Source organism: Blennius ocellaris (genome assembly GCF_963422515.1).
Source record: "Blennius ocellaris genome assembly, chromosome: 2".
NCBI classification, from domain to species: Eukaryota; Metazoa; Chordata; class Actinopteri; order Blenniiformes; family Blenniidae; genus Blennius; species Blennius ocellaris.
In genome coordinates, this window is record NC_137651.1 from 19,484,733 (window position 1) to 19,502,579 (window position 17,847).

Below are 17,847 nucleotides of genomic sequence, written 5' to 3' on the forward strand. Positions count from 1 at the left end.
AGGTTTACATTTTCCCCTCAGTGTCTTCTCACAATCCAATGACAAGTTAGTTGGGATGATTTGGTGTGAGTGCAGATGTTTTTTGTCTTTGTTTTTTATGTGAAGGGAGTGTCTTTGGACGGATTACAGGTCCACATGATGTCCTCTTTTTCTTCTTTCTTTAGTATTAAATGGCCTTTGAGTGGGAGATGGACAATGTAAATACATTTTCGTCTTTTCACTATACTGTTAAACTCTGTCTGCGTCCTGATCAATTTATAAATGAGAGCAGAGAAATGGATGGCATCCCGTTTATCAGACACACAAGCAAGACACATGACGAGAAGGCGTTTATTTTTATGATGAATCTTTCAAGGCAGAGACGGTCGATCCCTTTGACTTCTATGATGTTTACCGCATGGCCACAAAACAATTTTAGTGTATCAAATTGCATGATGTGGAAAAAAGTTTTTTGAGCCTCAAAAGCAGGGGTGTTGGAGAGTCCAATCTGGTTCGGAAGATGAAATTTGCCAACAGTGAGAAATTGACATTAACTGCCACCAGGGGCGCATTTTTGTCTGTATCCTGGGGTGAATCAGTTCTGATCAGGATTATGACACTGATGTAGAAATGTGTATGTTCTAAGCACATGATGAACTGAGGTGTGAAGTTCTCGAAATTTCATTTGTTTTTAATTAAAATGTCACTTTTGTCGTGTTTTAAAAGGATAATTCATTAAATGTAAACTTCTTAATGACACTTTAATACTTAGTGGCACAAAAATAAAGACAAAGTTACAGTTCTAGTTATCTATAGATTATAATCCTATCATTGACTGGTCTGGCCAACTTGAAATTAAATTGCACTGTTTGTGGCGCCTAAAGTAAAATGACAACAAAATAAACAAAACCCTTTCAATGAAAAAGAAAGGTTGGAAACATATTTTTCAATCATAGTTTTATTGCAGTGTAAAACTCAAAATCCAAGTCATTTACATTACAGTGCCAAGGTCATGTTTGGCTGTTTTAGTTTTGTTTATTTTTTTAAACGGTGGATCAGGACAAAAGAAGTAACTACGAAGAGGAAGCAACAACAAGTTTTCAACAACTTGCACAACACAAATAATTCACTCCAATCCAGATTCACCAAAGCATGCATCTTTTAATTGAAAAGACACAAGAGGAAAATAAAGTTTTAAAACAAAAGAAAAGGCACTTGTAACAGCATTATTAAAAACAATTAAGGGTTTGTACTGGTCCTTCTGGTCCTGCCCGATTCAGCATGTTTGAATACATAAATGCATAGAAGTGTATAAAATTATGAGGTCAATGCCTTCGATAACACCCTGACCAACAACAGCATTATAAGCGGCATAGAGAACAAGAAGAGGTACTACTCATGTAAACATGTTGGGTTTTTTGGAGTTATAAACTAAATTACTCGACTGACCGTGATGAGATTCAACAAGGCTGGCGTTATTATTTACACCACATGTATTTAACTACAAGTTGGCTCATAGTGATCTACACTATTAAGTTAAAAAATGCAGAAGACAAAGCCCTTCAGTCTGAACTCAGCCCATCGCTGACATTTTAATATTTCAGTGGATGGAGTTGAGCTCAGACCCGGGTAGTGAAGCTCATCTTTTATCGTCAGCACAGAAAACTTTATAAACCCTATAATTTTAGAAATAAAGATGCTTTAACATAGAAAAAGGACCCCAACGACAGTAATACCTCTTTGCTCTTCAACAGTTTTTTTTCCCCCCCTTTTACTCTTGAAACCTTAAACAACCTTAAATGTGTGTTTGTGTCCAGGCTCCCATCATAAAAATCTAATCTTTGCAGTCTGGGTATGAATAAAATGTATAAAAGCCCCTAACCAAAATGTGAAACACCTGATTTAAAGGAATTTTAGGGATCTGACTTGTCTGGAGTGATGGCTCTTTGTATTATTTGGTCACTGAAACGCTGGTGAGAGAAAGACGCTGCTTTCTATTCACCGAGGAAATCGTCATCCAGGTTGACATTAGTTGTGTCAATGTCTTCCAGGTCAAAATTGTCCAGATCCAAATCATCCAGACCCTACAAGAGGAAATTTTTTTTTTTTTTTTGTAAATACGAGTGAAGGAAATTCAGGAAAACAAATCATGGGTGAAACGGTTATTTACCTCGTCACTGAACTCTTCCTCCAGCTCCTCTGCTGTTTCCTCAGATTCCTGTGGAGCTGCTGCCTCTTCCTCCGCCCCTCCGTCTTCCTGGGTGACTACAGGGGCTGACGCCTCCAGCTCCGCCTGAGGAACAAACAAAGGCTCCAACTTGTCCTCGGGCCTCACTGGAGGCGCGGGTATGGGAGCTTTCTCCCCGTCGGCTTCTTGTGCCGGGGTTGGCTTCATCTGGTCTTCAAGGCAGTCGAGCAGTGGATCGAAGGTCGAACCGGAGAGAGTTTGGACCGGAACAAGAGTGTCCATCACCGAGGTTTCAAAAGAGATGAGCTCCTCTACCGCTACATTTGAAGATGCTGTTTCTGGAACAAGTTCCTCACTAAGAGGAGTGTCTTCTGTTTCCGAAGCTGCAGACTCTGTCACTGCTGGAACTTCAACAGGGAGGAAATCTGTTTCCACTTCCTCCTCAACGGTTGGTTCGGATTCAGTTGTAGTGTCGATTGTCAGGTTAATGCCAACAGCATTAAGGAGGACATCCTCCGCTGCTGCCACATCATTCTCTGCGTCTACTTTTGCCACGGTGGTTTCTGTTACAGTAAGAGCAGCGGGCGTAGCCTCGGGAGACGTTTCCTCAACGTCTTGGCTGGCGTCTTCTTCAAGAATGGACTGTGCAATCTCCGGCTCTGTGGTATGAATCTCACCGATGGCCTCCTCTGAAATGTCGTCGTCTACAGAGTCTGAAGCCTCCGATTCTGCTTCCGCCTCACAGGACACGGACTGAAACTCTGTTGGCTCAACACTCTCTTCTGCTGCATTCCCATCAAGAATGGAGGCTGGTGTTAAAACGGCGTCTTCCACCGAAGTTGAAACTGCATCAAAGAGGACTTGTTGAGAAGGAACAGGCTCCTCTGCTACTGCACTTTCCAAAGGTTCTGGAACAACCGGTGCTATGCGGGTTTCACTCACACCCTCCGCCACCTCCTAAAAAGACAAACACATCGTTACAATTCAGTTTCACAATCTCTGAATGACATTGTAGAGAACTGTCTGACTGAAGTTCATCACTCCTCAGTTCCTCTCTAATTGAACTCCTAATCGGCTTTCACAACATGCCGGAATATTAACCCCGCTTCTCACAGTGAGTCACTTTCAGAGTTTTCTCATTAGTTTCATCACTCATTGAGCAAATAGTGCTGCCGAATAACTCAAGGTTAAAAGAACAAGAAGATAAATATAGTGTGTGTGGCTTCTATTTATATTCTTTTGGAAGGAAAAGCAATTTTCGCTTGAGGAAAAGAGGAGAAAACACCTCTCCGGTACCTCCCTCGGTGATTTTAGATGTAAAATTTATGAATTTTGTGAGAATTTCTGAGAGAAATATACTGTGAAGACACATTCCACTGCTCATATTGATATCATATGAGCTACATTACCCAAATAACTACACCTAAAGCAGTTAGCTGTTGTGTTTGTCATATGTATCTGTTTCTTTTGATAATTTTGTCTCTATATCTGCAATCCTTTCCATTTAATATTTGACATTGTAGTGTCTAGAAGTCATTGAACTCTTGGATCATTCACAGGGTGAGAACTAATCCAGCAAGACTGCAATAGTGCTCTCCTCTGTGGTCAACCAAAAAGAAAATGTAGAAATCAACTAGGGTGATTAAAACAAGAGCATGTTACATCTATTTCGAAACCCAAAGTTTCCTGATTGGTTTTAAACTTCTTTCAATCGTTTCTGATAGTCTGACTCAGTCGGAGCTCAAAGCCTCAAGCGCCATCTCAACTCTGCCAGCTGACCTTTGACTTTTAACTTTGTGCAAACTGCTGCTAAACTGCCTGAGGATCCATGGACATCTGGAAGTGTCCAAACCTTTAAACTAACCTCTTCTGCATGACTTGTATTGCCAATGAGTCTATTAAACCACTGCTACAGCTTGATTTAAAGTTTAAATAATTTTATCTTATTAAACTTTGTATGCCGTTGTTGTCTTTCAAATGCAGTTGTATTAATTTCTACCGCATCTACTGTAAAGTTTCCAAATATTTCATGACCAATTTTCTTGTTTTATGAATAATGTTACTCTGTTTGTATTAATGAAATCCCCAAATTTCACCAATACTAACTTCATATGAAATGTGTCTTGTCTGTGTTATAGACTAAAGTCAGTAACCTGTCAGAGATTAGGACAACAGCACCTATAGGAAAGGTAATATTCACACAAAGATTCATTCGAAGCACAATGAAATGAAGCCAGACTAAAATTGTGAGAAATGATTTAACATTAAAGCCCAAGTCAAAGTGGTAAATATTAAGTTTCACAGTATCACTGCAGCAGTGAGGCAAGCAACCCCAATACAGCAGGAAAACCAAAAATACATTAAGAAGCATAACGTGTCCCACGCAGGCTGCCATAACCTGATGTCAGATGGGCAGGCAACTAAAAGCCATGCCAGTAGGTAATTCGAAATGACTGGTTTGTATGACGCAGATTTCCTTGTCTCACCTCCTGTTCGGTGATAATTCCTTCTGGTGTAAAACCTGCAGACTCCTCCAGGATATTACGATCTTCATTTGGCTGAGAAACAGAAAAAACAGACATGCTTACATTCAGAAGTCACTTCTCGATCCACGCACGCCAGATTGTGCAGCTGATGCGCAACTGAAGCTACTTTATCACAAGAAGTCAGGATCAGTTAATGAGAAGTCGATTGTTTGAAATGCAAAACCGCCAGACTCCTCCACTGACCGTGATGAGCGGGTATTCTGCAGCCGGTCTGACCCCGACATGAGTCCCTTTCAGGTACTGCTCAGCCAGCAGAGCTTGCTGGAGGCCAGGGAAGAGGTTACTGTACTGGGTGGGGTCAGCCAGAGCATCTGCCGCCTTCTCGTTGACCTTGGAGAGACTTTCCTTCCACAGCTTCACCACCCTGAGGGAAGAGGGGCGTTTACAGCTCACCCGTAACAAGACGAGGGACAGGCACCATGGAGGCTGTCAGAACTAATTTAACCTTTTCAACAACACTGATTTTGACCTTGTGGTTCTTTTAACTATGGGAATGTTGCCTATTCATCACAGGACTAACAGATGCATGCACACACACACACACACGGATAGAAGAGAATAAGTAAACTCCAAACAGCAAGACCCGCTAAATCAGAACATGAACCCGGGAATATCTTCATATGAAATTCATGATTTCTAACCATGTAAACATGAAAGGGTGATACTTGTTATCAGTTTACCTCGGGACCTGGCTGGGCATGTAAGTCCGTGCCAGGAAAGCCGCCTCGGGCAGTCGATCTGTTTTGATCAGCAGTTCCAGACACTTGTCCACTCTGAGCATAACACAGAAAAACAAAACAGTGTGAAGACCCACGGGCTCGCCCAGCTCTTCTCATTTCTCCGCCGCTCAGACACTCACCTCCCCTGCATAAAGTAAGTGAGGAAGGCCACATTAGTCTTTCCGCCCCTCTCCGCGCCCTCGGCCAGTTTCCCCACCATGCCCGTGTTGCCTGAGGTGGTGGCCAGCAGCAGTAATCCCCCGTAATCCTGTGCCTGGTGCAGACACTCCTGAGCCAAGCTAAACTGGCACTTTGTAGTCGCGAGCTCTGCCAGCTGCTTCCATTTGTGCTCCGACTAAAGCCCCAGCAGGTGGAGGTGCCAGAGAGACAGGAGAGAGGATTATCACGCGGCGAGAAGCATGAACCTCGACAAGACGACACTGAAGCAGTCAGCAAAGCCTCAGCTCCGACTCCTCCTGCCAGGCCCAGTTCATATCATTCAAATCATCTCATTATTTCAGAATCATTTCATAAGAATGTGTCCGGACGATTCATTTCAAGTCTTCAGGCTCTTATCAACATTCCAACAACAGCCGCAGCGCAATGACCTCCTGCAGACACATTTATGCTCTCAATGCATCCTTCACCTTCATGATACACTTTTAATACAGCTCATAGATAAACAAGGGCAAAACCAATAATAATCCTCTCTACTACCTTTCAACAACAACAAATGAGATGCAGTATGCTTAAGATATTAGCATATAAGAGGGAACAGTGGAGTGGCTTAGTCTGTGGAGTTACTATAGCATATTTATTCTCCCTGAATATTCTGGCTTATTTCCATAGTCCAGCTTGCTTTGGTGTGAATGCGTGTCTTTCTTTGCCCTGTGATGAATGGCAATCGACCCACGATGTAACACGCCCTTGATGGTAAAATTGACTAAAGTGGTAGTTTGTTATCTCCCTTACTTTTTCCTCCATGAGCTGTGGGTGAGTCATGTTTTTTGGTTCTTTTTTTCCCCACATGTTTTGTGACTTGAGACGCTCACATCTACTAAGTAGGCAGGCATTTAGAGCAGGAGGGCTCCAACAGACTGGCCAAAGATTTTGACAATGCACATTAACACATTAACAACCCATGTGCAGAGCTACAACATGTGAGCCATACAATAAATAACGACACATTTCAAATCCATCATGTCATCGATAAGAAAAGTTTGTCACTAAAAAGAAAAACTTCAAAAAGTCTCGCTCTTGCTACCTGCATTTTTCCAAACGTTAATATCTCTATTTTTGTTTGACTTGCAGTCACAAACAAACACAGTCTGCCCTGACCTCTGCCTCCAGAGCCAGTTGGTAGGCCGTCTTGAGCTCTCCCAGCTGCAGAGCGAGTTCAAACCTGTGCTCCGGGTCAATGGACACAGCCAGGGCCTGTTGTCTGAAGCCCTACACAACACAAGAAGACACACAACAGACTGTCAGCTGCAGTTACCTGACGAAGTGGGCCACGGTGGAAGATAAGGCGAGACAAAGAATGGAAAAACTGCAATGACATTGTAGGAAACAGGAAACTCCTGATCTTGACAGACATTTTTTTGGGGGAAAAACACCAATAAAGTCTTGTCAGCACAAACAGTTGTATGAATACCCCAATGTTGTTTTGGGACTCGTCTTCCAGAACTGAAGCTTTCATTAAATGCACAGCAACACACTTGTTTTTATCATTTTATCACATCCCTTTTCTTTGAATGTAGTGTGAAGTGTTACTTTCAAGTGCAGTTGTGTGGTTGATGAATAATCACTAAAAAGAAAAAGCATTTATCATGGCCTAGAGCAGGGGTGTCAAACACATTTTACTTCAGGAGCCACAAAAAGCCAAATTTCATCTCGAATGGGCTGGACTGGTAAAATAGTGCCATAATAACCCTTAAATTGAATCTTTAAAGGTTGTGTTTGTTGCGGCGCAGAGTGTACGTGATGAAAATGTCTATATTTTCACAAAACCAAACATTTAGTGATGAATTATTATAGATTACAATCTCAACATAAACCTATATTTAATGAAACCGTCTGGTATAAAAAAAAGCTTCTTATGGGCTGGTTTTGGCTTTTGGGCATTATGTTTGACACACCTGGCCTAAAGGCTGAAGAAGCAGCTTACTGAGGTTCACAGATTTGAACCTACTGCCCCTGACTGATGGGTTAGATGCAGAGAACAAATTTCACTCTACAAATTCTAGTTGTGTTCTAGAAAATGACTTCCATATGCAAAACTTCCAACATGTATGTACCTGTTTCTCGAGGAAAAGTGCTACCCTGGTCCTCTGCTCCTTGGGGATTGTGGGTAGAACTTTATCAGCCGTGCTGAAATCTTTCCTCATGACAGCCGTCTGGTACTCCAGCATGGACAGCAGCAGAGAGTAGCTGGTGATATTCAGCTCTTTGTCTCCCAGGTAGAGACGGTCGTCCTTTGGGATGTAGCCCAGCAGATACATCATCCTAAAACCAAGGAAGACCTTTAGTAACATATTTTATGGGGGAGTTTTCAATTGACTGGGTGAAAATTGACCGAATGTACCAGGGAGGAGTAGAACTCAGAGAAGCCTGGTTGTACCTGTCCATGTGAGCGATGGTAATGATCTCTCCTCCGACATAGTAGTTGAGTCTGTTGAGGGAGCTGGTGTAGATGAAGCAGTCTCCGACCCAGAGTCCCGTCTTCACCACCTCCTGGACCTCCCCAAGTACCTGCCCATCATTCAGGCACAGAGCGCAGCGGAATGTAATGGGAGGATTAAGAAAAGCAGACTTCCTCGCTGTGGTGTGTGTGTGTGTCACTTCCAGAAAGAAAGGGGTTTCTGACCTCAAACGCATCTTCTATCCCATCATCAGGGAGCTCCTCCTTGGCCTCCTGGGCTGCCAACACTCGCTCCGGAAGGTAACGCAGCACAAAGAAAGACTCATCCGTGGCGATGCTAACCAGTTCCCCAGAGTCAGACCAAAAGATCTAAAGAAGACAAAGAATTACCAGGTGGCCAAAAAACAGTGGGCGTTGAACTTCCAAGGCCGATAAATTGTGACAAACGTGTTTAGGTTGAATCTCGACCCGGCGGATCAGTTCGTTGTTCTCCCAGTCGAAGAAGGCCAGGCCGCTGTTTGACTTCACTCCCAGTAAGACGCCTCCAAAGATACCTGTTAAGCCACCAGATATTAGCTTGCAGAGATGTGACACACATACACACAGCACTTTAGATGTAGGTTAAACCCACCTTCGACCCCAAAGTCAGGCTTAAAGGCTTTTTTCTGCTTGAAGTTCTTAAAGACTTTCACCATGCTGCTGCCTTCTCTGGTGGCATACCTGGAATCATAATGCAGTTTTTAACGGATATATTTGGACACAGAGGTGAAACAGATGGTCTGATTATGTCGACCAGGAGCAAGATCTACTTAATTGGAGCCTTAAAGGTCGAAGCAGGGACTTACTGCGAGGAGTCATGTGCCCAGACAAACTCCTGAGCAGCGCCGAAGCTCTTGTTCCTCAAGGCCATGGCGGTGTATATGATGTACTCCCCGTCTCCACACACCACCACAAATCTGCAAGCGTGGACAGATAAACAAATTACTTGCTGTCATTTACACAACACATCTCTAAGAGGAATAACACAAAGGAGTTCTCAACCCAAACATTTTGTAGCTGTTGTGCTTAAATTTGCAGCTCTATTTAGTCGAGCTTGATTTCCTCTGCACTGTTAAAAATGTGGACAGAATCACATAAGCAAGTCAAGAAAATTATACTTTTTTTTTGCACAACGGATAATATCTTGACAAAGCTAGCAGACATAGATGGAAATGTATAGTTTTACATCTGTTTAAGCCCTTCTTTAATAAAGAATCAAACTCTCCTAATTTGGGCTCCTTCCACACACGCCGGGCTCTCTCACCTCCCGTTGGGGCTGTGCTGGATGCTCTGCGGGTAAATCTCGCAGCTTCCCATGTCTTTGATGCCCAGTGGGAGCCGCTCTCCATCCGTGATCTCGGTGTCTCCCATGGCCTTCAGGTTGGCCTGCTGCACCTCGGAGTGACGAGCCCACATGATCTTCCCGCTGGAGTCCATGGACATGGCGGGCTCCTCTCGGCCCAGCTGAGGTCAAACGGGAGAGGGAAGGGATACAAAATGGATGAGGAGAGTCTTTTTCAGACATCGGGTCAAATACCTTTTTATTTCACAAAGCAAGCTCCTCCTGAGAGTGTATTAAACTGCTGCTGTGGAGGATAAAGAGGTCCTGTCCTCTATTTTCTCTGGGGGCTGTTGAGTCTAACAACCTGCAGTGTTCTTTGGATTCCAGGAAATAAATCATACCATTCAATTTCTATTGTGATAGATTCAAGTTTTGGATGATTACTCACCAGCTCCATTGAGAAAATAGAGCTTTTTGAGTGCCTCAATGCACCGTCTTGTGGTGGAAACATGAATTGTGACACCAAACAGTTCTGGGTTACGTGACAAAATTGGAAAACTTTGACTTTCCAGCAGGAAATCACAAAACTCTTTAAAATGACACTAAAATGTCATTTTTGTCTTTTTTGACCAGATTTTCAAGATTACACTGACTTACTGCAAAGTAAAATATTACACATTGTTCTTTCAAGAAATCTGGAAATGACAAAATAGTACATAAGTAATTGTGTCACATAGATGATGTCATATTTTTGTTTTTCACTTTGCAATAAAGGTACATTCAGGTGATCAAAAGTAGTTTTTATTTCTATTGTTTAACAGTTCAAATTTGTCCCCAAAACATAAAATACTGTTTAAAGTTTTTACGTTTGCATTTGAAGACTATTCAAAATGGACTCCAATCAAGTCCTGAATAAGAAAAGATTCCAAATGTGTTGAACACGAAATAAAAATAAACAAAACTAGAACACGTTAAATACTGTTTTTCCTCACCCACAACAACGGTTTGATTAGCGATCTGCTCCAAATAGTAGCTGTTGTTGTGGAATTGCTTATATTTTTAGACGCTATTTTTAGCATCTAAGCCATACTCATCCAATTTACACACAGCACACGGTGAGCGTGCGGCAGGTTGTAAGCTCCACTAAAACTCCTCTGCAGCAGCATCTCCTCCTGCTGCTGAAGCTAAGCTCATTGTCATGCTCATGTCAGTCACACCTTAGTTGAGGATGTTGCTGTACTTTATAAATAAAGTTGTATGGACGGAAATTGAAGTGTTAAGCTTAGACCTGTACACTAGATTACTCTTGAAAAATGCATCCACCTTGATGATGATGCTGCCTTCATCATAGCCGATGGCCACGTTGTTGGAGCCCTGCAGACCGCATATGCACCACACCCGCTCCATGCCGTAGTTAAGCGTGTTTTCCAGCCGGTAGGTGTTGGAATGCCACACTCGCGCAGTGCCTAGAAGAGAAGGCAAAGAGGTCAAACTGAAGCCGGTTGCCGTGACGACTGGGTGTGAACGTGTGAAGTTTGCCCACCGTCCTCGGAGCCGGTGAGGATGATGGGCAGCTCGGGATGGAAGCTGACGCAGGTCACGTTCTGAGCGTGGCCCTCCAGGGTCTGAACGCAGGTTTTGTTCTGGCGGGATAAACACGAAGCATTGGAGCGTTTTGTATACGTATGCCATTCAAAAATAATCAGTCACATGATCTATATTGGTGATCTAGCGATATGATCTATATAGTTTTCCTTAACCCAGTGGATGACGTCACGGTGTTAAGGAAAGGTGTTAGGAGGCTTCCAACAGTAGTTAGGGAAAGGCGATCACATTGTTGAGACTGCCGGTCCACTCGGTGACGTAACAATAATTTGAAGGCGCTGCAGGTTAGTGACGTATGGCGTGGAGAAAAAAAAAACTACACGTTTCTGAAAAAGGACTGCCCAAAAACTTTACTTTACCCTGTTTGCTTTACAACATTCATAGTTGGGATCTGGGTTTTAGATTATTTAAAGTTGTTCGAGGCAGATTATTGCTTTAGTAACTTAACATGATCTGCTTTGAGTCATCGTGAGTTTCCCTGAATGACAGGATGAGCCGGTCCCTTTAAATGTTGCCACCACAAGGAATTGTGGGGCAGCATGATGTGGTCTCCTTTAGTAAAGGATGCATCAATGTTTCTGAGGCTAAAGGAAGTCAAAAAAGAAACATTGAGCCTCCTTTCCTTAGCGTATTGAGAATTTGAATGTTCCTGATCATGGCCGGCACTTAGACACCTCCGGGGAGTTAAGGAAAAGTAGATAGGAAAGGAGATAGGAGGGACTATTGGGACGCACCCAGACTGCTTCACCTTCCAGTGCAGGGGTGGGAAACCCATTTTACCAAGAGTGTTGTTACCTGGTAGTCCCAGATCTTCACAAGGCGATCGTCGGCCCCCGATATGAGGTAGGGCTTGTCTCCTCCGTTGTAATAATCAATACAGTTTACGCCTTTCTCGTGGCCTTCCAGAGTGAAGTTGGGGGTTTTGGAGCCGAGCTGCCACACCTGCAAATAAATACCACGTACACCCGTGAATTACAGTTTCATTGTTGTATTTCTCAAACTTCAAATATAATAATAATAATATTTAGAACCGAGATTCCTTCTAGGTTTTGGTTAGAGTTTGGGTTCCCCACTGTGGACAGTGTAGATGAGTGTATGGAATTCTGCCGTAACTGATTAAACGATGGCTAATAAGGTAAAAAAAATAAAAGTCAATAACTGACATGAGTGTGTTACATTCCAACAATAAATACATCCATTATCATTGCTATTTGCTAGTTATTCCATCATCAAGGTGGCATTACAAACTCATTTAAAAATGTGCGTAATCACTTCAGCCACGAATGTAATAATACATGAATAAGATAGCATGTTTTCACTTTCTGGAATTTTTCATCTGCTGAGAAGTCGACTTCTGTTTTCAACCATGTTCCCATCTTGTTTTTCTGGTTTCATGTCAGTTTTACAATTGAATTAGTGAAATACTCTATTAGATTCCAGTCCATTAATAAACAATATAGACACACATATACGGTACTGAGTGGACTGCCATGTGTTCATTCATTTATTACTTCCTGGGATACAGTTGTGGTTCTTTTGTGTCTTTTACATGTCTGAATGGGAATAAATTGGATTTCCAATTTGAAGAACACATTATTTCACCGCGTGGGATACATAATTAATTCTGCCTGAGTTGAGTTTGTAATAATTTTGTCTCCTCCTCATTTTTGTCTGTGAGTTGGCTCCACAAGTAATCTTGTACGAATGTGTGGGCATCCTTTTGTTTGACCTTTGCATCATTTTTCAGGTTTTCAAGAGTTACGAAGTGGGTCGGGGATGAGAAAAGCATTAAATAAAAATATCAAAACACTGTGTGTGAGTCTGGTGATGCATTTCTCATGTTGATGGTCCAGAAACTAACATACAATACAGGTGTGGGGGGGAAATTCAAAGACTCTATATTTGGTTATATAAAGTGAGTAAAGTGAGACGTTTCAGGGAAATGGGAGAATGTATGTTGTCAATAAGGGGGTCTACGAGTACTAAAAGTGCGTGTGTGTGTGTTTACCTTAATGGTTCTGTCCAAAGATGCACTGGCGAACTGGTTGTTGTCTTTGGGGTTGATGACGATCTGCATGACATAGTGAGTGTGTCCCTCAAACACCTGGCTGCAAATCCACTTTTTCTCCCAGTCCCACAGCTTGATCAACATGTCATCTGAAAACACACACACACACATACAATGAATACAAAGAAAACAGTCCGAGTTGCAAATGTTTGAACACGCCGTGTTCCATTCCGTGTTGCATCCTACCACTGCTGGTGAGGATGTAGGGCTGCGTGGGGTGGACGGCGATGCAGCGGATGTAGTCGGAGTGAGCCTCGAACATGTAAGCTCTCTCCAGAGTGTTGTAGTTGAACACTCGGATCTGCATGTCATCCTGCAGACAGACACACAAATATCTCAAACGTGCCGTAACTGGGACACAAACGCGACCCTGCGTGGCTGCATTGAAAGACCATCTTGACTTTACCCGATGCCCGGAGTGAAGTTTAACTGTAACCCGTGTAAATTTTTTACAGTTATTTTATGTCAAAATAATCTCAGATTTATAATTCACGAGTGCTGGGATTGCATGAATTATTGGTGAGCCGCTTCAATCTGCCTCAGTGGAAGTGTACTTTTACTGACATTTCACTCTGTAATATATGTAAAGTTAAAGGGAAAGTGAATTAAGTAGAAATTAAATGTGTTTTGTGATTTGGGAGAGGTCAATGTGTCGTCTCCAATAACGTCAGAAACCGAAACGCACTCATAAAGATAAGACATCTTGTTGTTTTGGCCATGGTTTATGGAGCTCAGGGGTGTCGAACACATTTTAGTTCAGGGACCACGTACATCCCAGTTTCGTCTTGAGAGGAATGGACCAGTAAAACAGTGCCATAATAACTTAGAAATTCCAACTTTGACGTTTTTTGTTTGTTGTGGTGCAGATTATACGTGATGAGAAGGTCTATATTTTCCACACAAAACCAAACAACTGCCACGGAAAATGGTACTCTTTATTTGCTTGGGGGTTTGACGGGCCAGATTGGACGCTCTCACATGGGCACGACGAAACGAGAGATCAAACCTCCAATTCTCAGATTGGTGGACAAACACAGCCACGGTGGCTGCCAAACTGTTGGCTGAACTGGAAGCACCTGCTGTCATCGTGTGTGTGTGTGTGTGTGTGTGTGTGTGTGTGTGTGTGTGTGTGTGTGTGTGTGTGTGTGTGTGTGTGTGTGTGTGTGTGTGTGTGTGTGTGTGTGTGTGTTCCTCAATCAAATCAAGCTTTAGACAAAATGTTTTTTTTTCCCTTGCATCTATTGCAAATCAATGGGTTTACTGCATTAAAATATATAAAGGACACATATTACAAACAGTGTAATGAGGTGTGAATTTAAAGGGATCGCATGTGAAACCTTACAATGCCACGTTTGTGCATAAGGTGGCAGTAGTGAGCTTCATAGCATCTGTTATGCTAAGTCTTGCAGATTTCCTTTTGAATATATTCAGTTGATTGTTAATTGCCCAACATTTTCTTTAGAGACTGAATGAGGGCATTACTCTGTCAAAATAACAGATGATTAGAAAGTCTTATGCACATGCCAGACAGAGGAGATGGTTGACGTCTTATTACACTCTCTTGTGGTGAAATGTGAAATTGCCGTAGTGAATACTGCAGGATCAATTTGTTTTGTTGCTTCTTCTTCTTCATTGTTTGATGTTTGGTTATGAAGAAGGAGAATTTTAAATGAACACTCACTGCTCCAGCAATAAGCCAGTGTTTCCTGGCTATGAACCGGACCACCCTGACCGGCAGATCGCACAGCTCGAAGGTTTTCACGATCGCCTGCAGACAGACAGAATCAAAAGCACGATCAGACCGTGGATGGAGGTGCCACGAGGTGACGATCCGAACAAGTGGGAGTCAGCAGTTTGGATGTAGGACCTGGGACTCGTAGTTCCAGACCACCACGGTGCCGCTGTACAGGCTGACCACCATCCACGGCTCGGTGGGGTGCAGGTCTGCGCTCTTCACCCGGTCTGACCGAGCAGTCAGCTTTCGCTTGATGTCCAAACGCAGAGGCTGATGAAAACAACAACAACAACATCATCATCATCATCAGACAGCATTATTTGTTTCACTCATATCATGATCAGTCACATTGCATCCAATCAGAAGAGTTGGAGTGAGGTGGGTTGGGGGTGTGTCTCTTCAAGAGACTCTCTTGACCCTTCATACCACATTTTATATGCATGCCTGCTCCAGTCACGTCCTATCACATCAGGAATCGCAGTATTTTCATGTCTGTCCTCATAACACATGATCACACAACCCATCAGAAGTACTTCACGTTTCTACATATGGTGAGTGTAGACGCACTGAACGTTGTGTTGTAAAGTTTTCGAATAAAAGTTAAAATCCCGCTCGACAAAAACCACCATAAAACTTGTATGAATACAGCAAAACTGCGTCGTGTGGTTGTTGTTGGTGTCACCTACCATGTTTCCAGGTGTGGGATTCCCCGCGGTGCTAAGTAGAAGAGTAGCCGGTCCCCCTGCTGCCCTCTCCGGGCTGCTTCCGTGGATTTCAGCGCAGAGAAACTTCAATGAAAGTTACAGTGCGCACAGAGATAGAATGACTTCCGGTCAGGGTGTTCATAATAAAACACACACAAAAATGCAATACGTCAACACAAACGCCCACATTTTTGAGAATTTTTTACTTTTACTTGAATTACTATCCCCCCCCAATTGTATTTGAAAGTATAACCGGCATTTGATTAATACAAAAAAAAAAGAAAAAAGAAAAAAAAGAGGCAAGGATAGATGATATGAGACAAGACGGGATGATATAATATAAGATAAGATATAAGATATTTCCCTTGTTTAGGCTTTAGTGGGTTTATGTTAGGATAGAGAGGGGAACTTTGTTCCCTAGGCCACAGGTAGGCTGGACATTGTTTTTGGGGTTGTTGTTTTTTTTTTTGCAAGTCTTGTCTTGGCTAACTATGTTTGGCCTCATTGTTACCAGCTAATTCAGGGGATTGTAACAACAATGGAAACATTTTCAAAGTGGCAAAAATACATTGATATTATGTATTTTTATATATTATATATTACTATAATGTACATTGAATTATGTTGTAAATGCTAGATAGCCCCATAGTGTTATGAACTTGCCAATCGATGGGCAAACTATATTTTCTTGTTGGGCAACTTTAAATATAATTTAAATTGAATAATGTGCATGTCTGCAGGGCCTGACAAGATGTCTAATATAATAGTCTAAGATATATTTTAAAAAAAAAGCAACAAAAACAAAATCCAGAACCGTAATTATCATTGTTAACAGTGTTGTTTCTGTCCGGAAAAAGTGCTGAAAAAAGTTTTGCAGCACATCATGCTGTGTATAATTGTGTGTAACAAATAAAGGACTTGATCAAAGGTTATTGGAAAATGCATAATGCTCAGTGTTTTTATTTTGAAAAAGAAGTCTCTCATTTCCGGTTAAGTATTGTGTAACTTGACAAAGTTTCTTTTGTTGACGTGGACCCTGCCGCTTCCTGTGGAGCAGCTCCAGATCTGGTGAACCAGGAGAACCAGGAGAACACGCTGTACCTGGCTGCTGTACTATAAAAAAAAAACCAAAACAAAGAAAAACAACAATACGGCCTCTGACAGGCTGTCCCTGCAGCACACTGTAAAAAAAAAAAAAAAAAAAAAAAGTAACAATACGGCGTTTCACAGAGGCAGCACGCTGTAAAAAAAAAGAAAAAAAAAAAAAGAAAGAAAAACAACAGGGGAACATGATGTACCTGCAGCACGTGTAAAAACCAACAACACGACCGCTCACTCTTAGATTTACTCCCTCCAAAGCAGATTTTTTTCTTCTTTGTTCTTTGTTTTGTTTAAGTCTGTTGAATTACATAAAACCATTGCCTACTTATTTCAAATGGACCTTTTTTTGTAGTGCGTCGTCATAATTTCAGAATTTTTATTCAGATTTTTTGGAGTAATAATTCAAGAAATCCTTTGAATATGCAAACCATTCTGTAAAATCATTTGAAAACGCACAGCAAAGGGAAGAAGCTTAAGTAAATAAGGATGTTCATGGATACCAATCTGCTTAACGACTTTTAATACTTTACTTTGTCAATTTTGTTTTTGTTTTTTTCTATTTTGAGGGTAAAAATAAACAGGTTTTTCTTCCCGGAGCGCATGCGCAGAAGATGACATGACGTGAGTCCAGTTGCCAGGTGGCCAGGTTGCCAGGTTGCCAGGTTGCCAGATGTGATTCATTGCACAAAACCCACACACCTCAATAAAAACCAGGACAAATCTCAGCCTGTGTAGAAATCATGTTAAAACCGTAAAACTATTATATGCATGATAATGAACACACAAATGCAAGAAATGAACAAAGTTAAAAGGCAAAGAAGTTTGGCTCCCCAGTTGCGGGATACCTGCCATATTTGACAATGTTGGTCAGCTGATAGATTTATTTTCAAGTGGTTGTTAAATACAAGCCAACAAAATCTAGACAACATGATTAGGGAAAGAAGGAGAATGAGGAAAAAAGAGCGCTTAACTCCAGATTCCTCTGGTGTTTATCCTTGATGTCAGTTACATGCAGAAAAATATCTGAATTGGTGTGAAAAAAAAAAAAACAATTGAAATTGAGTGGGATGATGTTCTCTTGTGGTAGCATCCGTATCTGTGTGTTAAATGGCAAAATATTCAGCTGCATTCTTCAAATAAATAATTTGCATAGTGTTATACAATAAATGAAATAAGAAAAGGAGCGAACAAATGTTTAAACAATTGCAGTGTTAATTTTTTATCACACAACAGTAAAATACGA

General features: G+C 41.9%; 1 protein-coding gene across 1 annotated transcript; it reads right to left on the reverse strand.

Annotated features, from left to right (window-relative positions):
* Nucleotides 1–931: 931 nt before the first annotated feature.
* On the reverse strand, nt 932–15,562 carry LOC308143776 (coatomer subunit beta'-like). Its single transcript, XM_080514692.1, has 22 exons — nt 15,486–15,562; nt 14,932–15,069; nt 14,746–14,832; nt 13,251–13,377; nt 13,005–13,153; nt 11,792–11,938; nt 10,935–11,034; nt 10,715–10,857; nt 9,374–9,573; nt 8,916–9,026; nt 8,702–8,790; nt 8,518–8,624; nt 8,296–8,439; nt 8,050–8,180; nt 7,727–7,934; nt 6,771–6,881; nt 5,573–5,787; nt 5,394–5,486; nt 4,897–5,077; nt 4,654–4,725; nt 2,150–3,124; nt 932–2,063 (listed from the first exon to the last, which is right to left on the reverse strand). Exons 1-22 carry the CDS (start codon nt 15,486–15,488, stop codon nt 1,974–1,976), a joined length of 3,621 nt encoding a protein of 1,206 aa, XP_080370818.1. The 5' UTR covers nt 15,489–15,562; the 3' UTR covers nt 932–1,973.
* Nucleotides 15,563–17,847: the final 2,285 nt, after the last annotated feature.

Excerpts from the sequence above, each read along its gene's own strand:
- LOC308143776 (XM_080514692.1), bottom strand. Across the intron at positions 11,939-13,004 it reads CTTTGGACAGAACCATTAAG|GTGTGGCAGCTCGGCTCCAA; the intron begins GTAAACACACAC and ends ATTTATTTGCAG. Across the intron at positions 9,574-10,714 it reads AAGGCAGCATCATCATCAAG|CTGGGCCGAGAGGAGCCCGC; the intron begins GTGGATGCATTT and ends GTTTGACCTCAG.